This window comes from Rhinolophus sinicus, chromosome 8 (genome assembly GCF_057876585.1).
Source record: "Rhinolophus sinicus isolate RSI-liver-muscle chromosome 8, RSI-T2T, whole genome shotgun sequence".
NCBI lineage: Eukaryota > Metazoa > Chordata > Mammalia > Chiroptera > Rhinolophidae > Rhinolophus > Rhinolophus sinicus.
The window spans coordinates 76,988,942-77,010,746 of NC_142508.1; the positions used below are offsets into that span (position 1 = coordinate 76,988,942).

At 48.2% G+C, this 21,805-nt stretch overlaps 1 protein-coding gene and 1 long non-coding RNA gene across 3 annotated transcripts in view; one reads left to right on the forward strand and one right to left on the reverse strand.

Moving 5' to 3' along the window:
- Positions 1-2,590, reverse strand: part of LOC109447715 (uncharacterized) — a 39,071-nt gene extending 36,481 nt beyond the window's left edge. For both annotated transcript variants that reach the window (XR_016022108.1, XR_012490197.2), the window contains exon 1: positions 1,982-2,590. This is a non-coding gene — a long non-coding RNA (uncharacterized LOC109447715). The remainder of the gene's footprint in view (positions 1-1,981) is intronic.
- On the forward strand, positions 1,805-17,506 carry SALL1 (spalt like transcription factor 1). The gene is made up of 4 exons (XM_019732353.3): positions 1,805-1,858; positions 2,884-2,976; positions 12,087-15,511; positions 16,642-17,506. Exons 2-4 carry the CDS (start codon positions 2,901-2,903, stop codon positions 17,080-17,082), a joined length of 3,942 nt encoding a protein of 1,313 aa, XP_019587912.2. The 5' UTR covers positions 1,805-1,858; positions 2,884-2,900; the 3' UTR covers positions 17,083-17,506.
- Positions 17,507-21,805: the final 4,299 nt, after the last annotated feature.

Sequence of the window (21,805 nt, forward strand, 5' to 3'; positions counted from 1 at the left end):
CAATTAGTTCGTCTCTGCTCGCCCATTTTTAATTCAACATCGCGAAGCTGCCTTTGCGTGTGCATTCGTTTGGTTGTCTGTTTTGGTGTTTTGGGGGGGAGGGAAAGCTCCTCCCCCCCAATCTTATTCACACATAGAGCAAGTATCTTACACGTGTGAAGCTATTCCCGGGAGCTTCCCGCGGCGCACGAGGCGCGTCCGGGGCAGAAGGGTTTGCGGAATCTCCAGCTCCGCTCGGTTCCTGGCGGCACACGGTGCCCGGAGGCCCGGACTTTTAAAAGGCCAACATTGGTAGAGAGGGATGCGGGCGGCTCCAAACGCGGGCTTCTCCAGAGAAACGGGGGTGCAAGTGCACACGGATGCGTCCGTGGACGTGGGAGAGTGCGGGTTGGTGTGTTCGCCAGGACCATCGTGTGTGGAAGGGGTGGGTGCGGGAAACACACGTGCTCCTGTACACTTTCCTGGGGGGCTGGGGAAGCGAGCGGCCCGCACCCCAGGAGCACGCAGATCCATCTTTGCTGAGGGATCTCTTTAAATATTCAGTGAGAAATAATGGCATGTGAGGCACCACCTATGGAAACATTATTATCTTCATTCTTCAACATCAGCTGCACTGATGGCTTCGTTTGTCTTTTTATCAAAATCTACTGTAACCAACAGGACCTAGGGAGAAAGGGAGAGCGAGGCGGAGTGTGAGTGTGTGCGTGTGTGTGTGTGTGTGTGAGGCACCCAGCGAGGGCAGAAGAGAGGGAAAATAAGAGGGAGAAGAGAAAAAGGTGAAGAAAGGACGAACAAGGAGAAAGAAGTTATACCAAGGGGGGGAAATGGTCGGCAGGAGGAAAACAGAAACACTCACCCACACACAAAAGATTTAGATTATATAGATATAATTCAAAAAGACCAAAGATGCTAAGAGAAATCACTTGGGGGAGCGCGGTAAGGGACCGGAGTACCCGAAACTCTACTCGGCAGATCCGTGCCCACTTCGCGCGAACCGACTGTGGCGCTACCCAGATTCAAGGGCGCTCCTCGAATTGGGGCGTCCTTATGAGCCCTCTCCTTTCCCGATCGCGAGATAGGGCAGGGATTGTGTATCTGCACCCCCCCACACACACACATCACTCAGCCGAAGTTTAGTTTGTCCTTCGGGCGCAGGACTTCGGGAAACCTGGAGCGAGGAGACCCCGAGGCGCGAGGGGGAAGAGCTAGGCTGAGCCGAGGACTGAGCCTCAGGTTCGCAAGCGCCCGAGCCCAGCGGAGGGAGTGAGGGACCCGGGCTCCGGATTCGGGGCTCTGGGGCGCGGGTAGGGAGGCTGCCTCCTCTCCTGGAGAGATGGAGCTCGTGCAAAAAGTTTGGGTGCCGCGCTCGGCAAGTGCCCGAGGAGGCGGCGAGCTTCCGCGGGGCCAGGCAGCAACGGACAGGGACCCCACACACACACTCACTCCGGGCTCAGCTCGGCCACCTTGTCGCCAGGAGCCGGGGCGCGGCCCCCTCCCCCGGGACAGGGAGCCTAGGGGTCGTGGGGACTGGCCTCGCCCAGGGCCCAGCCCGGCTGGGCCGCGCCTCCCGCGGCCAGGGGCGGGTTGCAGCGTGCAGGGTAAGCGGCGGCCCCTCCCCTCCCCCCGGCTGGAGCTGAACTCGGATCCCAGGCCGGTCCCCGCTCTCCGCCCGCCCCGGGCTCGGCGGCGCCACCGCGGCCGCCGCCTCCCCGCGGAGTGACGCGCCCTGTAACCAACCCGGGCAGCCGGGGGGGAGGTCCAGGAGGGGACCTGGGCGGAGCCGGGCCGCCCCTTATCCCACGGCTCGGGGCTGCTTCTCCCGAAAACTTCAGCCCTAATTGTCCTGGGAATGTCCGAGGTAGAGAAAGGGAGCGAGGGAGCAAGCTAAGGCTGGCGGATCCGGGCCCTTTGAGGAGGATCGGGGTGGCGGGAGAGCTGCCCCTCCCTCCCCCCCAGCCCCAAACCCATCACGTTCCCAAACCTTTCCTCGGTCCTCTTCTCCGCGCCCCCGCGAGCCCGGGATCCAGGGGCAGGAGAACTCGGGGCGATGGAGAGCCGAGCCAGGCGGCGAGCGGGCGGGAGGCCTGGCCGCGGGCGGGAGGCGGACCGGCGTGGGGCTGGCTCTTCCCCACTCGCTTATTTTTTTTTTATGGGGGTGGGGGTGGGCTGCTTTCTGGTAGCTCTTAAAGAAACGAAGAAACACTCACGAAACGGGACTTCCTCCCCCCCAATCCCGCCACGGGACTTCCTCCCCCCAGCGGGCCGGCGCGCCTAGCGCCGGAGTTGGGAAGTTCGCAGCGCGCCCGCTGCCCGGGTCTCCAGCCCCTGCCGTCCGGCCCCACCCCCCCACCCCCGCCCGGGAGGCTTCATTCCGGGGAGGGCATGCTAATTTGGGTCGGCCCAGCTTGGGATGGGGGGGGCGCTGAAAGGAGGGGGGCGCGGGCCGGGGTGCCCTGGGCGCGGAGGCGAGGCGAGGAGGCCGGCCCCCCGCGGCCGGGCCGCGGAGTCCCCGGCGGCCGAGAAGAGGGTTAACCGAGTGTCGGGCGGCGCGGCGCGCAGAGCCAGCCCCGCGGCCGGCTTATTGGGCCAGCGCGCGGAGAGACAGGGGTCTGCAGCAAATCACGAACTAATTGATTAAGGCGAGCGGGTTTGAATAGCGCTGGCCCGGTGCCAATCGCCTTTCAAAGAGCCCCTCTATGATTAATCGCAATGCATTATTGATAATCATAATTATAGCAGGACACATGCGCGCTGCGCCCGAGGCCGGGGAGCCGGGGAGGGGGCGGGCGGGCCGGCGGGCGGGGGGAGCCGCTGCCGCCGCCGCCGCTCGATTTCCGTAATTTTGAGAAGATTTTTTTTTAGTAATTTTTTATTCTGCCCCAGCTGATGTTTGAGCCAGCATGTCGCGGAGGAAGCAAGCGAAGCCTCAACATTTCCAATCCGACCCCGAAGTGGCCTCGCTCCCCCGGCGAGATGGTGAGTGCTCCGGCCCGCGCCGCGGACACACACGCACACACACGCACTCAATCACACTCACGCACACCCGGACCCACGGACACGCGACGGGCTTCCGCGCCCACCACCCCGCCGCCGCGGCCCCCTTTTCCTTGGAGACTCGGCGCATTTTTTTTTCCTTTTTAATTTTCAGTTTGCTTTCGCTGGGCTTCCCTCTGCCCCAGGGAAAGCAAACACTTATCCCGGCAGGATCTTTCCGGAGTTGTTGGGTCCTCCCCGGAGAGGAGAGAGGGCACGCCGGCCTCGCTCCTCTGTCCCGGCTCTTCCGGGGAGTGGAGCCCAGGACCGGCTGAGCCGCGGTCCGGGGGTCCGGGGGTCCCGCGGGGAGCGGGGGCGGGCAGAAGCGGTCCGCACCGACCCGCGCCGGGTCCTGCGCTCCCCGCGCCGCGCTCCGGGCCCCCGGCCTGGCCTCCGGCGCCCGGCCCTGCTGCCGGCGGGAAGGAAGTTGACTCGGCGCTCGGTGCTGAACTCAGAGCCTGGGAGCTCTCTGCGTTCCCCCCCACCCCTGCACACACACACACACACACTGCACCTGGGTCCGCGCCGCCGAATGGGGTGCCTTTCGGGGTTCAGAGCTGCAAGAAGATGGGAACCGGTGTCGGAGCGCCCGCGCCACACGCTGGAGTCGCGGCGGGGTTGGGAGGGTTCTTTGCTGCTGGTCGCTCCGGAGACAGTGCAGGCGGACGGGAGAAAGGGTCGGGTTCCGGCTGCCCAAGTTTATCCCCGCATCTTTCTCCCAACACATGCATCCCCCCACCCCAAGAAATCTACCCGCCAAGGGCCGTGGTACCCCGTCTTTCCAAGAGTCACATTGGTCGTTTTCCAGGGCCCGAGGGCTCTCTAGCCAGAGGAGAAGCCCCCTGCAGCTGAGGCACTCGCTTTCTCCTTTGGAAGCGACAACTGCGGGGTCCCGGAGGGAACGAACAAGTCCAGAACAAAGTTTGTGTGAGGGAGCTAAGGCCGAGAGTGGGAGAGGCCGGGCAGGAAATCTGGGGTACGGGCGGAGGACACCTCGGATGCCTCCTTTTCCCTGAATGTGTCTCAGTTTAGGGGCCTCTGAGCTCCCAGGCCCCGCGCCGGAGGCGATGGAGCGGCTCCCGGACTCGGCTCCCGGGCCCCAGGAGGACCAGGGGCAGCCTTGGCGTCGTCTCCCAGGCTGCTGGTGTCTCTCGGGATGCTTAAGTCCCCGGCGACATTTTGGGGTGTGGAGGAGGGAGCTGGACCCTGACAGGGCTCAGGAACGGCCCTTAGATCGGCACCTCTGTCCACTAAACTCTGCGGCCGCCCGGGCCCCACGCTCGCGCGTCCTTCCCTAGAGGCCTGCTTCTCAGTAGAGCTGGGGCGCAGGGAGCCGCGCAGAGAAGCCAGGGGACTCCGGCTCCCTTCACCCGACTGGCAGTCGGGAAGGGAACCCCTGGCGTGGGGGTCCCTGTAAGAAACTGGGGAGCACTGAGACAGATAGAGAAAATTGTTTACAGCATTTGTCCCCCCCACCCCTATACTTTCTCAAGCTTCAAGCCTTACCCACTGTCTCTGAGATTTCTCAATCCGCTGAAAAGAGCCCCGGAACCCCGCTTTCCACCCCAGGCGAAGCTGGGTACACGAGGTAAATCGAGGTTAAATGACCCCGGGCCTCTGCAGCAGCTGCGAATATTTTTCCGGGTTTTCTCAGCTGGTTTCTTATGTCCTCGCCCCCTCACTCATCTTTCCTAAAGTTTTTAGTGAGACCTTCCGCAGAGTAAAACTATTAAAGTTAACAATGAATATAGGAAATACCAAAGAAAGAGTTTTTTAGTTTGTTTTTTTAATAAATTTGCACTGGTTCCATACATTTTCAAAAAAAAAAAAAAAAAAGTCGGGCTTCGCGGAGAAATGATGCTTGCCTGATCTTTTCCTTTCTCCTATGGCCTTCTGAATCCTGAATTTTTAATAGTTAAGGCTTCTCATAAAGCGATAGCATAAAAGGAGTTCACTGCCTCTTACCATTATTATTTATTAGGACTTTTTTTTTAGTTTATTTGAGCTTTGAGGTAAGTTAATTAAGTAACTGAATCAAGTTTCCTTTCTTTTTTTCTCTTTATTTTACTTTCTTCCTTCTTCCTTTCTTTTTTATCCCCCAAAGCTGGTTCATTGTCCTAAGAAGCAGTAAACTGTGCAGGGCACGGTAGGAAACACTCCCCTCCCAGCCCCTCTCTCACCTCTGCCCACCCTCCCACCCCCACCCCTTTTCTTTGGTAGTAATGATTTTAGGTTATGACTGTTTTTACATGGTCGAACAATAAGTTTGGGAGAAGCTGCCTAGAGGGTAGATTTTGTAATAGGGTTACAGGATTTAGTATGTTGTAATAATATTAGTACACAACTAATCCTCCTCAAGGTCTGACTTACAGCAGGGCCGTACACACTCCAGTTCTTTTTATTTGGGAATAGTTGTGAGATAAATGGAAGTGGGAGTTCGTGACAAATCTCAAAGTTACCTTTAAAAAGTCACCACCTTTTCTGCAGTGGATTTAGCCATCCAGGTTCTCCCCACACATAACACTTACTTCAAGGAGTTGTTGGGTTTGGGAATTTTTGTTTTGGGGGTTTAATTTTTTTTCCATTTAAATAAAAGGTTTTAATTTCTTAGAAGACAAACCTTTACTCAATGTGGTTACTTTTTCTTATGCCTTGAAATGGTCTTAAAATGTGGCAAATTAAGTATGGGGCATACCAAATTAAATGTAGTTGATGCTCTTGTCATAGGCTAGCACTTCACGTTTTCTACCGTGTGCCTAGAGTGGAACCTAGAAGTCTGTGGAGCCCAGTTACAGTAGCCCTGAAAAGGCGACTCCTCAGGCTGTGAGCAGCCAGGGCCACTGTGCTGTGTGCCCTGCATGTGTGTGTTTGAGTGTGTGCGTACAAAGAAAACCCGAGCTGTGCTCAACAGCCACACTGAGAACTTCATCGGAACAAGTTCAAGAAAACAGGATTATTTTGTCGATCTTACAATGTTCATGTTGTAATTCCACTCTAGTGACTGTATAATACCAGAAACACTCTAAACAATAAATCTGGGGATTTTTCTGTTTCCTATGAGACCAAGATGATGGCAAATATGACTTGTCTCTTAAAAGATATTCAACAAGTCTTGAATTACTTGTAGAAAGATGACTGCTGTTGAAAAAAGTATTTACTGAGAAAAATAATTCTGAGGAAACAGAATGTTAGAGTCTCATGATTTTGTATGTGGGTTCTTTACTAGAAATTTGGATTTCAGTTGTGTGTATGTGTGTGTGTGTGTGTGTGTGTGTGTGTGTGTGTGGTTTTTCTTCCTTGGGTTGTGTTTTTAAGATTCCTGTAACTACATGGATGGCCCATTCAGACTCCATTCATTTATTAAGAAAGTATTTTGGTGCTCAGTTGTTTTCCGAGGAAATGATAATATTGGAATTAAGATAAAAACATCATGAACTGCAGATGAAACACTGACTGTCATAAAAATTCTTATTTATATTAATAATGAAATTCTATTATTTACCAAAGTAATTTACTCATTGCGAGCAGCTTAATGGCAACGCATTGATTTCTGGGCCTAAAAGGTTAGAGAGAACTATAATGAATTGCTTTTTTTGAAAAACCGACACCTGCAAGATAAGACAGTTGGAAAGAATTTATGTTTAATCAGGACTACTTTAAGTTTGTAGCATAATGGGAGATTCTGAATCAAAAGATGCAAACTGTTTTGGGGGGATTTGCTTCTGGTTGCACATATTTCCTAAAATGTTAAAAACAAACACACAAACAAGCAAAGTGTAGTTAGGCTGGGAAGAGTATGTATGAAAGTAAATTTGTGATACTGAATGCTTTGTGGTTTATTTTACATCAAGTTTGTCCTACAGCTTATAGGCACAAGTGACAATTTATAGGTTTTTCTTGGGGGACTTCATTTCTTTCTATGTTTGCAGGTAGCAAGCAATTTTTTTTTTTTTTAACCAACAGTCCTTTTGAAGGCAAAAACCAACATTTTTTAATGTGGAAATCTTACTGGGAAATTGGGGAAGAAATTGGTAGACTAGTAAGTTCCCCAAGTTTTTTTGAAATTGCTAAAAGCCAAGCTCTATGTCATAACCAGAATCAAATTCCTCCTGCAGTCTTAAATTCGGTTTTTCTAAGACATATCCTGGTGCAGCTAGCCATGTCTTCCAAAATATTCTTAGATTACCCAAACTGAAGTAATTTAGCAGTATTGCGAAGGAGGTGGTAAATTATCCTAAGAACCACCACCCCTCCCCCGCAAAAGAAAAAAGTTTGTGTGCCAGGCTTTAGAAAACCTAGATGTGTCGGGCTGTTTTAACCTTTGCTAGCCCCCTCCCATGCAAAGGTGACAAGGTCCAGATCGTAATATGTCCTTCAGTATCTTCCCAATGACCCCCAAATTGAGTCCTGCTAGTCACTTAGCAGGAAGTTAGTAGTTTATTTTAGTTTCACCTTATCAGCTTGGCTTCTTTTCCTAACCTTATTCCCCTGTCACCCTCAGATGCCAGACCCCCAAAGGGGAAGATTGACAGGTAGTTCCCATAGCTCAGTTTTACCCTCAAACAACAGGGATTTAGTTTCTTGTGCCTTTGCCAATGTTTATGTAGTCAAAGTTTAGATCTCGTCTTAAGGAGTCTCTCTTTTACGCGTCACTGGAATAGGAAAGCCACAAAGAAGTTTTTGAACAAACCCTTGCAACTGGAACCCCATCTAGTGTTCAGTTTGATTCATCCAAGGGGAAGACATTTTCCCCCTTTCAGTTCTTGTGTACATTAGGTGGGCTTGTATCACTATTTTAAAAGGAGTGTCTTGTCCGTGTTGTTATTTTTTCAAAGATTTCACTTGGATTCTTCCACTCGAGAATACACTGATCCGGGTCAGAACACTGAGAAACTTGAAAGGTGCCAGTAAATTTGTCATTTGGTTGCATATCACACAGAGGAAACTTAAGACATTACAGAAAATATGCACAGCATATGTTGTAGTGTTTAAAATTTCTTTGGACTTTTAAGCTGGCATTCAAGTTCAGGCTTTTCTCAGGTCTGTGCAAAAAAAAAAAAAAAAGATAAAGATAAAAGGTAAAAGACCCAATCAATCAAAAATGTTTGTGATAGCCTTTCTAAATTGGCTTGCGAAAAGGAACAGCCTGTTAAAATTGTAGTCTCCAAAATCACAATCACAAGAGGTTCTGTTAAAATTGTGAATGTGATCTTAAGGTAAGGGGAAGTAAAGTGAAGACTCTTTCTCTGAGAAGCTCCAAAAACGAAAACTAAATGTGGTAGAAGAGTGTTGTTGTTTTGTTTTGCTTTTTTTTTTTTTTCCTGGCTGGTTAAACCTTTCTGTGTGGGGGCATAGTTTTATTTTTGTTTTCTCAGTAGACATATCCTGAAACACTTCAATTTTCTGCCTCCTATTCTTCAGTGTTTGGTTCAGATGATGAAAAATTGACAAATTTGAATTGGGCATCAAATACCTAAATAGTAAAACAAGAACTAAGACATTTGGGACTTTAGTATAAATTGGATGGAATTATAAGATCACTCCTCCCTCTCCCCCCAAAAAACCCCAGAACATTCCAAGTATTTTTTTGTGTGTACATACTTAGAAAAACCACTGCTTCTTAAATCTTCCTGTCTGACCAGGATTACAAAATTCATTTGTATGCAAAAATCCATAGTAAAGGAACTGGAATGTTATTTTTACCATAGTACAGGGAACAAGGCAACTGTATTTACTATAATGGGGTCACCAGTTGCAATCCTGTGTAACAGATTATTCAGAACGATACAAAGTAGCAGTCGGGAAAATGAATTAGAACATGTTAGTTTGTGTGTGTATGTGTGTCTTATTACAACTTAAAATATTCCCTTTAGTAGTTAAAGATTCAAACTAGTGCTCATATTTTACTTTTTTTTTTTAAAGCTATTTCATTGGAATTCTGTTCAGAATGCAGATAGATTTAAAGTTAAGAGCTATTACAGTGAAGCGACACCTGCTTTTGAAATAAATCAAAATAGATACCAGGGTTTATTTATTTATTTACTTTTTGGTGTTCATAAACATCAGGAAATTAAATTAGTTGACTCTACAGTGAGATCAAATGTCAGCTTATTAAAATGTTGTGAAAATCTAAGCTAAAATATGGGCAGCTTTTTAACACAGTACAGTCTCTTTCTTAGAAGCAAGCAGGCATTTATTCTTAAGCATCTATATTTTCCGTCCAGTTAGCACAATCCTAAATATAAAAATGTTCAGGTTGAAAAACTTAAAAATTCTCAAGTGAGTCTTGAAGCAGCACAAATGCAGAATTCAAGCACAGGAAAGTAATAATTGGCTAAATCCTGTAAAGTAACCTTCTTTTTATTTTCTCTCATATTATGAGAATATCAGATGTTTGCAAGTTACAAAGAATTAAAATGCTCTTTAATCGTGAGCACAGATGTGCTAAATATTTGAAGCAACTACATTGTAATGTGTACAATTGATGAAGTCAGTTTTCTGAGTTCCCTTGCTAGTTATTTAGTTCTGAATCTGTCATTATTTGTCTAAGCCCAGCTGACCAAGCAAAACTGTGTTTTAAAGTGGCTTTATGTTTTGATAAATGTGAGCTGGTTGAAAAGTATTTTCCACTGAATGCAGAGCTTAATAGAACATGCTGACATAATAGTTTTAATGCATTTTGTTGAAAATGTGTGAACAAACAGAATAGCTTTTGTTCCTTCATAATTGGCTGTAAAAGTAGATGGAAACATAACCATTACATATGGAAATGTGCAAAGAGAAAGAAATAACATTTCTGTTGAATATATTAGGAATTGCATTTCCTAGTTTAAAATAAGCATCTGAAATGGATGCATCATTTAAAATTGGTTGTCAAAATAAGAAGCTTTAAACGGAATTTTTGTCACATTATTTTTGTCCCAAGTTAAGCAACATAACTTTAGCGAATTTCGTCTAATATTTTGTTTATATTATTTTAAGGCATGGAAAAAGACAGAAAGTGCTTAAAACAGCACCTCGAATGTACATAGGAATCCCGTACCAATTAGGGTGATTAAACATTAAATTAAAACAGAATCATTATTCCTATTTTCTGCTACCACTAAGATTTGTGTGGTATTGTTAATTTTGCACCATACCCTCACGGAGATTAAAAGATGGGTATTAGGAAAGCTAGCTTGTTAAGTATAACTTAACTACTCAAATAACACTCCCAGAGAATAAAGTGTGCATACGTTTGGCATACATGACCAGGGCTTCTAATCAACTTCAGCATCACTCAAAGCAAATAGAGTTGAGGAATTTTTAGAAGTTAGTATTTAGGTATTAATTATATTTTCTGGAAAGCAAAACAACTCAAAGGGGAGTTTTTTTTTTGGAGGGTGGGTTTTTTTCTTTCTTTTTTTGATGTTCACTACAAAAAGGCAAACGACTAACTCTTTTTAGTTGACTTTAAATTTACCCAAAAAAACAGCATTTTGATTTTGCATTTATTCATACTTACAACTAGTGGATTTTTTTATTTTTATTTTTTTTTTGGTTTTTTTTTTTTTCCCTCCCTGCAAGTTTTCTGGGAGATTCAATTTGGAAGTCATGGAAACTAACTATTATCTGACTCAGTTCTGCAGAAAAGCATGCAGGGAGGTAATCCTTGAATTAAACAGTTTTTTTTTTTTTTTTTTTTTTTTTTCACAGCCTTCAGAGATGACCACACACCATTTGTACAACAGAAGTTGGTGTTCCCCATGCTGGGCAAACAATGGGACGCCATCCTGTCTTTGAATAGGATGTTAGCTTGGAGTTGGAGATTTTTATGTTTAATTTACAAATGGATCTTAGTGAGAAGAAATCTGAGCAACCAGTGGAAACAAACATGAAATAAAGGGATTTTTATAATGAACGGTTCAGGACAATCTGTGAAACAATTGATAACAGTTAAGAGCAAACTGCTTTTAAAGGCCTTCAGACAAGGAGAATAGCAAAGCATTTCCAAACTCTAAACTAAGATTTGTTTCTTCACTTCCCTTTGACTGCAAGTCCTTCTTTAAGTTGAAGTTTAATCAGAAATGTAAATCTTGTGCCAGTTTTATAGATATAAAGAGCACTTTTGATGAAATATTTAGAGGCGTAATGTTGCCATGTAGAGCCTAGTGGCATATATTCCTTGATTAGTGAGTGGTAGCCAGGGTTGCATTCTTTAATTTTAAAAATAAACATGCCACGGGGTGATATATAGGTGCCAGGCAGGCCTTGTAACGGATTATGATCACTGCGTTTCTCTTCGTGTGTGTGTGTGTGTGTGTGTGTGTGTGTGTGTGTGTGAGCGTGTGAGTGCGCGTGTTGCTTTCTCTTTTGTATTCAACTGAGTCTTGAGAAATAAAACAGTCTAGAGGGTTTGTTTCTGAGATGTGACTAAAGTGTGTTTGTCACAGATCAGACTTAGCTCCGTCTTAGCTCGGGTTCTAGGTAGGGGCTGGAGGTGATTTTCAAGTCGTCAGTCTTCAGCTTGGTGATATGCCTTTTTTTCCCCCTTGTCAACAATTGATTGGAACCTGAATGACTACAAATTAGTTTAGTGACAGAACAAACTGTCACAGATATCTTTGAATCGGTTGAAAATGAATAAGGTTGACAGAAGCTCAGGAGCCTAATAAGTCCTCAGAATGGCTGCTGGACCTTCTCTGGATGAGTAGACAATAAGGTGTATAAAATATTGGAAATCAATACTTAGCTATGGAATTTCATTATGCACCAATGTCTTCAGTTCATAGTATTTTGTATTTTGATGGATTATCTGAAGGCCATGGCTCTCTTAGATACCAGACGGATAGGAATTCCTTCAACATCCTTAAAATGTAATTATGAATGTTCTCAGGTAATATTGACTGGTTTTCAAGGTCAGTAGTTTTGAGTTTTGCAGGTGGAAAACAACTGACCAACCACTTTTTTTTTTTTTGAAGTCATAGGTGACTGTGTGTGTGTGTGTGTGTGTGTGTGTGTGTGTGTGTGTGTCCTGGCCTCCTGCCTAACCCTGCACCTTTTGATGTTTGCAGGAGACACAGAGAAGGGACAACCAAATCGCATCACTAAGAACAAGGACGCCCATGTCTGTGGCCGGTGCTGTGCCGAGTTCTTTGAATTATCAGATCTTCTGCTCCACAAGAAGAACTGTACTAAAAATCAATTAGTTTTAATCGTCAATGAAAGTCCGGTCTCCCCACCCAAAACCTCCCCCAGCTCCCCTCCCGGTAACCCCGATGAACAAATGAATGACACGGTTAACAAAGCAGATCAAGTAGACTGCAGCGACCTTTCAGAACACCACGGACTTGACAGGGACGAGTCCATGGAGGTGGAGGCCCCGGCAGCTAACAAAGGCGGCAGTGGCCCTCTGAGTGGCAGCAGCGGCAGTGCCACCCCCAGCTGTACCAGCAGCTCGTCCACAGGTACCTCAGCGATCACAACGTCTCTACCTCAACTCGGGGACCTGACAACACTGGGCAACTTCTCCGTGATCAACAGCAACGTCATCATCGAGAACCTCCAGAGCACCAAGGTGGCCGTGGCCCAGTTCTCCCAGGAGGCGAGGTGCACTGGGGCCTCCGGAGGCAAGCTGGCCGTGCCGGCCCTCATGGAGCAGCTCCTAGCTCTGCAGCAGCAGCAGATTCACCAGCTGCAACTGATCGAACAGATTCGTCACCAAATATTGCTGTTGGCTTCTCAGAATGCAGACTTGCCAACATCTTCTAGTCCTTCTCAAGGTACTTTACGAACATCTGCCAACCCCTTGTCCACACTGAGTTCCCATTTATCTCAGCAGCTGGCGGCAGCAGCTGGATTAGCACAGAGCCTCGCCAGCCAATCTGCCAGCATCAGCGGCGTGAAGCAGTTACCCCCAGTCCAGCTACCTCAGAGCAGTTCTGGCAACACCATCATTCCATCTAACAGCGGCTCTTCTCCCAACGTGAACATTTTGGCGGCGGCAGTTACCACCCCGTCCTCGGAAAAAGTGGCTTCAAGCGCTGGTGCCTCCCATGCCAGCAACCCAGCGGTCTCGGCAGCGTCCTCACCAGCTTTCGCAATAAGCAGCTTACTAAGTCCTGCGTCTAATCCACTTCTACCTCAGCCGGCCCCTGCTAGCTCGGTGTTCCCCAGCCCTTTGCCCAACATCGGAACGACTGCAGAGGATCTGAACTCCCTGTCTGCCTTGGCCCAGCAAAGAAAAAGCAAGCCACCAAATGTCACTGCCTTCGAAGCGAAGAGTACTTCGGACGAGGCGTTCTTCAAACACAAGTGCAGGTTCTGCGCGAAGGTCTTTGGGAGCGACAGTGCCTTGCAGATCCACCTGCGTTCCCACACCGGGGAGCGGCCTTTCAAGTGCAACATCTGTGGGAACCGCTTCTCCACCAAGGGGAACCTCAAAGTCCACTTCCAGCGCCACAAAGAGAAATACCCTCACATCCAGATGAACCCCTACCCCGTGCCTGAGCATCTAGACAATATCCCCACCAGTACTGGCATCCCTTACGGCATGTCCATTCCTCCAGAAAAGCCAGTCACCAGCTGGCTGGACACCAAACCGGTCCTGCCCACTCTCACCACTTCAGTCGGCCTGCCCTTGCCCCCTACCCTCCCGAGCCTCACACCCTTCATCAAGACCGAAGAGCCAGCCCCCATCCCCATCAGCCATTCTGCTGCCAGCCCCCCGGGCTCTGTCAAAAGTGACTCTGGGGTCCCCGAGCCCGCCACAAGAAACCTCGGTGGGCTTCCGGAAGAAGTTGAAGGGTCCACTGTGCCACCCTCTGGTGGCAAAAGCGAAGAGAGCAGCATGGCCGCCAGCTCGGTCCAGGCAGCGAGCAACAGTGCTCTGAGCTCCCCGGCACTGGACTGTGCCCCAGGCGGTGCCACCACTTTCACCAACCCTTTGTTGCCGCTTATGTCCGAGCAGTTCAAGGCGAAGTTTCCTTTTGGGGGACTCTTGGACTCAGCCCAGGCGTCAGAGACGTCCAAGCTTCAGCAACTGGTAGAAAACATTGACAAGAAGGCCACTGACCCCAATGAGTGTATCATCTGCCACCGGGTCCTCAGTTGTCAGAGCGCCTTGAAGATGCACTACCGGACACATACCGGGGAGAGGCCCTTTAAGTGTAAAATCTGTGGCCGGGCTTTCACCACGAAAGGGAATCTAAAAACCCACTACAGTGTCCACCGTGCTATGCCCCCGCTGAGGGTCCAGCACTCCTGCCCCATCTGCCAGAAGAAGTTCACAAACGCCGTCGTCCTGCAACAGCACATTCGGATGCATATGGGAGGCCAGATCCCCAACACCCCTGTCCCTGACAGCTACCCCGAGTCCATGGAGTCTGACACAGGCTCCTTTGATGAGAAAAATTTTGATGACCTAGACAATTTCTCCGATGAAAACATGGAGGACTGTCCCGAGGGCAGCATCCCCGACACGCCCAAGTCCGCAGACGCATCCCAGGACAGCTTATCTTCTTCACCTTTGCCCCTGGAGATGTCAAGCATCGCTGCTTTGGAAAATCAGATGAAGATGATCAACGCCGGCCTGGCCGAGCAGCTGCAGGCCAGCCTGAAGTCGGTGGAGAACGGGTCCGTCGAGGGGGACGTCCTGACCAACGACTCATCCTCGGTGGGTGGTGACATGGAGAGCCAAAGTGCTGGCAGCCCGGCCATCTCAGAGTCTACCTCTTCCATGCAGGCTCTGTCCCCATCCAACAGTACCCAGGAATTCCACAAGTCACCCGGCGTGGAAGAGAAGCCACAGAGAGCAGCAGTACCAGGTGAATTCACCAACGGTTTGTCTCCCACCCCTGTGAATGGCGGGGCTTTGGATCTGACATCCAGTCACACAGAGAAAATCATCAAAGAAGATTCTCTGGGGATCCTCTTCCCTTTCAGAGACCGGGGTAAATTTAAAAACACTGCTTGCGACATTTGTGGCAAAACCTTTGCTTGTCAGAGTGCCTTGGACATTCACTATAGAAGTCATACCAAAGAGAGACCATTTATTTGCACAGTTTGCAATCGTGGCTTTTCCACAAAGGGTAATTTGAAGCAGCACATGTTGACACATCAGATGCGCGATCTACCATCACAGCTCTTTGAGCCCAGTTCCAACCTTGGCCCCAATCAGAACTCGGCGGTGATTCCCGCCAACTCCTTGTCATCTCTCATCAAAACCGAGGTCAATGGCTTTGTGCATGTCCCTCCTCAGGACAGTAAGGACCCCCCCGCCAGTCACGTCCCTTCTGGGCCTCTGTCGTCCTCTGCCACATCCCCAGTTCTGCTGCCAGCTCTGCCCAGGAGAACTCCCAAACAGCACTACTGCAACACGTGTGGCAAAACCTTCTCCTCGTCGAGTGCCCTGCAGATCCACGAGAGAACTCACACTGGAGAGAAACCCTTTGCTTGCACTATTTGTGGAAGAGCTTTCACAACAAAAGGCAATCTTAAGGTACCTCACTCCAGCTACCTGTGCCTCACCCAGCTAGCTACCCATCAGCCCTCTCTCTCGCGCGCGTTGCCCTTCGGGGTGTGTAATGCATGCTCCCAGGGTCAGCCACCTAGATATCCAGAGAGAGAGTTCTCACCAGGGAACCTGCTGTACATGGCAGACTGCAGAATGTGGGCCGGGACCAGGGCAGCCTACAGCTGGCTGAATGTCAGAGTGCATTGAGTAATTTGGTACCTGAGCGAAACAGCGGCCTATCTCTGTTGTCTCGCTAAGTGCGCCAAATGAATTGCCTCATCCACCAGGGGAGATAGCCCGGCGTTGCCATGGGGTATTGATTGAAGCCTCACGTGGCCTGATGCTGCCCATATCACTTAATAATTACAGTTCTCCTCAGCGTATGCATCTCTTTTTCATAACTGTGCAGTCCAGTATGGGCTGTTTTTCGAAAAAACACAACGTCACTCATCTGCTAATGGGTATTAATGATAATTGATTATACAACACTTCCTACTGATATGTGTTGGAAATAAAGCAAATATGCTTAAGTTCTAGAGCAACAGTTGAGCTCTCTTACTGTGTACATTTTTCTGTTGACAGAGTATTTCTCTAGAGATTGCTGCCAGTAATGTGAGATGAATAATTACTTTCTGGCATTTCCCTCCATGCACGGGCCCTCCAATGGGCAATCAGCGAGGGGTACTTTCTTCCCATCTGAAAAGGACATTTATAGGGTAAAGGGTGTCAGATACAATATTTACCATTGCAATGAGAGTGGACATAACAATTCTGACCCTGAAAGGAGCTATCTGTGACTGACTGGCTCACTTGAGGCCATTATAAGCTAAATACAGGTAATAAAAAAGAGTAAGTAAGGCATCTTGGCCCAGGAAGAGGAGAGGTGGCCCAGGGCTGCAGAACGCGAACACATTATTACAAGTCGACGGGAGTGGACGTTCCCATTACCCTTTCCACTGTCTGGCACATAATAAGAACAGACATTTAGGCCACTTGCTTTGCCGAGTGTTGTTGGGATGTGAGTTGAGAGTTGAGACAGATTCAACTATTAAGCTTCTCCCTTCCTCTCTCTCTTTCCCTTTTATTTTTTTCTCTCTCCCTCTCTCTCCTCTCAGGTACACATGGGCACTCACATGTGGAACAGCACGCCCGCACGGCGGGGCCGGCGGCTCTCAGTGGACGGCCCCATGACATTCCTAGGAGGCAATCCCATCAAGTTCCCAGAAATGTTCCAGAAGGATTTGGCGGCAAGGTCAGGAAGCGGGGATCCTTCCAGTTTCTGGAATCAGTATGCAGCGGCGCTCTCCAACGGGCTGGCGATGAAGGCCAATGAGATCTCCGTCATTCAGAATGGTGGCATCCCTCCAATTCCTGGAAGCCTGGGCAGTGGCAGCAGCTCACCTATTAGTGGGCTGACGGGAAATCTGGAGAAGCTCCAGAACTCGGAGCCCAGCGCTCCTCTGGCCGGCCTGGAGAAAATGGCAAGCAGTGAGAACGGAACCAACTTCCGTTTCACCCGCTTCGTGGAGGACAGCAAAGAGATTGTCACAAGTTAAAGAGACTCTGGCTGGAGAAAGAACATTGCTGTTTAGAACGAGACCCACAGTTGCCTCCTACTCCTTGCCTGGTCCCCTCTACCTTCTGGTTCCCCCAGATCTCTGAACTACAACATTATGAAGACATTCTTTTGTACCTTGTTCACTTCTAGAGTTCTAAGAAAGCTTATTTATTAGTGATATAACCTTGCTTTGCAAAACAGAATGCAAGCGTTAACTTTGGTCTTCTGTATTTTGGACTAAATACTAATTGACTAGAGTGCTGTAAACTTGCTGTAACATTTATGGCAATTGCAAGTTGCCCTGCTAGGCGGTCTTAATCTGGCATTAACTTATTTTCTATATCCAGTTTAATATGAATCTGGTGTTGATGCAATGCCTCCGTGATGCATTAGATCTCTAATAAAGTCTGTATATAAATGTACACTTTGATCCTGCTGGAAAATTTTATCAGCAAACACATTGTCTAATCTTTTGAAGCAGAATTAAGGAAAGGACTAAAAGTACAGACTGAACAGTGTGGTTTCTTGAAAGGTTTTTTTGTTTGTTTGTTTGTTTGTTTGTTTTGGATTTTTTTCCTAAAATTCAACCCGCTTTTTTTTTTTTTTTTGTAGATTTAACCATTTCCGTTTTGAACTGCTCTTTGTATTGTGCTTTTTACTTGAGTCGTCCTCAATGTTAATAGGTTTCTGTACAGTAATAAGCACGCAGACTTCTTTAGAGGAAATACAAGTGTTGTTTTGGTAGTTGAAACTGAGACGTAACATTTTGCCTTGTAGGTATATTCACAATAGAAAAATGTGTGCTGGAATTTCACAATGCTGCTAAGTATAGCATCTTGAACAACCTTCAGTGGAGAAAATGCAGATGCTCTTGTATATACAGTAAGAAATATCACTTTCATTAAAATGTACATATGTTCCTTACAAGAGCAAATGCTTCTTCTTGATCAAGAGAGCAGGTATAGTGTTTGTTTATTTTGTATTAGGTATGGAAGAAAAAATTGGACTGTTACATGCACTTTCTTGGAAAGTTGAAAAGAAGGGGGGTCCAATTTGTTTAACATTTAATACTTACTAACAACAGAGATACTGTAATTTTACTCAAGTAATCAAATACATTTTTTTTTGCAACAGATAAAACAAAATACTGTGTCTGTGTTTTTAGAGTGCATTTCTATTTAGCCAGGCCCTGAAATGTATTTTAACATTTCCCCAGACACCAGTAAATTGTGTATGTGGTGTGTATCCTTCGCTCTAAATAAGGAATTGTAAAAGGCGAAACAGAAACAGGTTTGCATGGGCCTATAGTTTTTCTTCATATATTTTATTTGGAGGATCTAGATATTTTCCCAATAACTATTACTCTTTTGGCCACTCTTCCCACAACTCCGCCCCCCAAGAAAAAGGGAGGGGGAAATGAAATGAAAGAGTTGTTCCCGGAGGTTTCACCCAGACAGGTAAGTTTCCTTAAACAGGGCATTTATACCTGTTGAGACTTCGGCTTTATTTCAACTGTTCTGGTCTCACTTCCCCGGATACAGTAGCTTTTTTTCAGGCGTTGGAGAGAAGCATTACTGCAGAATCCCCGCGCAGGGGTGTTATATACTCTGACTCTGAAACCGGGCCTCCCAGAGAGGTCAATGTGTGTTTTCTTTAATTAGTCTTTTAGGCATTGAAACACGTGCATTTTTTGAAAGGAAAAGTCCATTACAGAAGGATCTGTAGACTTGACTTGAATATTTCTTCATCAATATTCAATTCTCCCTCTCTCCCTTCCGTTCTAGGGGAAACATGTTTTCCTCCTGAGCACTGTTTAGGGTGAGCAAACGGACGGGGTGGAAGTTGGTGTGTGTGGGGGTCAGCGAACTTTCTTTCAGGGAGGCAGTGAACCACCCGCAGCCTGCCCCGCGCCCAGGTAAGGGAGCAGCGTCCGGCCGCCTTCCAGTAGACGGTTCCACCAGGCGCAGGCCCCTCGGCCCGCCTCCCCACGCTGGGTGCTCTGCGCATCGAAGGGGGCGCCCGTAGCGCCGGCTCAGCCTGGGGGCCCAGGCCCGGCCTTCCGGAAAGTAAGCGCTGACCCCAGGCCCTGGCATTGGGGGCGGGGGGTGCCCTCTAAACCTGGAGAGGGCGGTGATGGGGGTGCGCGCGGTGCTCAGGAGGTGCAGCCACGTTGCCGCACACGAACATTTAGAAAGTGATGTTTCTCGATTGCGCCTCTCCAGCCCCGGCCACGCCGCCCCTTTGCTCAAGAGTGGGGGAGCCGGAGAGAAGGCAGGAATTCTGGCCAGAAGCTCCGGTTCTACACCGCCCACAGGAGGGGCGATTTCATTGCGAAGGAGGCGTCCATCTCCTTCCCAGGGATGGGGCGCGACGTGGACCTGGTGGTATCAGGATCTGGGCGCTTCTCCCGGAAGCAGCCTCGGCACCCCGGACGGAGCCTGGGGATCTGCTGGGGTGGGGGGGTTCAGAGGGCTGCAGAGACGGGCAGGCGGACACCAAGCAACCTGCGCCTCGCCCGCCTCTCCAAGGGCCCAGTGGACCCCGAGCGCAAGGCCAGCGCCGGCCTCCTGAGTCCCGCCCCTCCCCTCCAGTCATCAGTCCCGCGGTTCCCACCCCTGGGCTCCCACAGGCCCGCGGGCGCGGGGTCGCAGCCCTGCGCTACCCGGGACTGCGCGTCCATTTCCGCGAGGCGGGCGGTCCAGGGTGGGCGGGCAAGTTTTTTTATTTTCCCTCTAACCACCAACCTCCTCCCTTCTAGCGTTTTCTGAAACTGAGCTAAGGGCAGCAAAAGCGGCTTTGCATTTAGACAGACTTTCCGAGGCATCCGAAGCCCTTAGGAAAAGATCGGAGCATCCGGGTCTCTGTCTGTCCTTTCCCTCCCTCTCAGCTGTTGTCCCTGCTTAGGCATCTGCCCGTCGACTCCCTAATCCATTGATGGGCACCTGCCCATTCCCCTAACCAGGCATTTCCAAAGCAAGAAATGGCCCTCGGCCCTGCTTCCTCCCACCATGTGACAAATACACTCAGCCTTTCGGCTCAGCCCTGCAGAAGAGGAGTGGGTTCATATTAAAAAGCAACAGGGTTTATTTTAAGGCAGATGATGGTAATGAACCGCACCACCCTCCTCCTCACCCCCTCCCCCAAGCCTCGCCTCACTTGTCTGTCTTTCTTTTCCTCTTCTGAAACTTAAGGTGCATCAAAGAAGTTTGGGAACCATCGAGAACCAAAGTTCCTGGGTTGTGGCTGCCTGGAATGACAGCTAAGTTCACAAAGTTTTGAACTAAAAACATTCATTTTGGTGACATTTTCCCCAGTTCTTTTTTTTTTCTTTCTAATATGAATTGTAAAAATACAGAAAAGTGCAGCGAATCATGGAACAAACCCCCCTGTGCCCAGCTCGCAAAATTTACAAATGTTACATCTTGGGGTTTTAAGTAACTGCTTTTCTTGTTCTCCCTTTCTGTCTGTAGCTACCATTCTCTCACCCTCTCCTCGTCCTTTCTCTTCCTATGTCTTTCCTATGTTCTTTGTGGTTTTTCTTTTCTCCCCCTCCATCTCTACTGCTTCCCTCCCACTGCCCACTTCCACATACACACAGGGGCTTCCTTCCTTCTGAAAAATATACCTGGAAAAGCAGTTTGGTGATTGACAGGGACGTAGGGAAGAAAAAGGGAGAGAGACCCATGACAGACCCAAGCTGCCCAAGACCCCTCACTCCAGTGGTTATGTGGTTGGGGAGGTGGAGTACAGGAGGGGACAGGTCCCTGAACGATTGGAGATACCTGACGCTAGCTTGGAGCTTTGAGTTTTCATGCCTCAATCCTCATGAGCCACGTTTAGTCAACTGACGTTTATGCGGGTGTAGGGACAATTTTTTTTCAATTGGAAAAAAAAATGTTCATACAGAAAATCCTAAATGATTTGCAGTTGACATAAATTTCTAGCAGTAGATTATTTGCTTATTGTTTTTGGCGTGTTGTGAATGTCAAGAATGAGAGAACTTAAAAAAAAAAAAAAAAAAAGCTCCCACTCTGTTAAAACTTCGCAGTCCTGTTAGAAAAATAAAGCATTGGAGTCTTTACTAGCAGTTACACACTCTACCCCAAATGAAACAAATGTCAGAGGGGGTAACAAAGTGGGAAAAAAATGTAAAGTGAATTTCAAAGGGCTCCACAGTTAAGCGCAATCTGAGATTCACAGAAAGTGGAGATGGATAAGACAGGAATTAGGTCATCTCCTCCAGACCCCAGGAAATCTGTTTAGATCAAAGCCTGCTCCATTAGGATAAACAAAACGGGGCCCATTGGGCTCTACCAATATTTTCATCTCTGTGCTAAGAGCTACTAATCTAACCGGCTCTATTTGATGAAAGAGGGTAAAAATTACAACTGTAAAAATGACTTAAGTAAAAAAAATGTCCTCGCAACTATACTAGGGAGATAAAGATTTAGATTTGAGCTAAAAAGTAACAAGATCCAGGCCCAGACCAACACAAACTTCCTGGAATTTTAGCACTAAGTAAATTATCTAATCCCGGCCCATTGTTCCCTCTTTATGCAGCGCCCCCCCCCCCCATGCAATTGAGTGTACCAGATGATTTACATAAAAAAAATTGTTAAAATTTAACTGCAGTCTAAGAACGTTGCAGGAGGCCAGCTTTTGGGTTCACTCACTTTGCATTTCTTAAGGACCTACCCCCCACGAATTCTATTGTCCCTGCC

Coding starts and splice junctions, on each gene's coding strand:
- SALL1 (XM_019732353.3), top strand. CDS start 2,901: ATGTCGCGGAGGAAGCAAGCGAAGCCTCAACATTTCCAATCCGACCCC. Junction 2,977..12,086: donor CTCGCTCCCCCGGCGAGATG/GTGAGTGCTCCG, acceptor TGATGTTTGCAG/GAGACACAGAGAAGGGACAA. Junction 15,512..16,641: donor CAACAAAAGGCAATCTTAAG/GTACCTCACTCC, acceptor CTCTCCTCTCAG/GTACACATGGGCACTCACAT.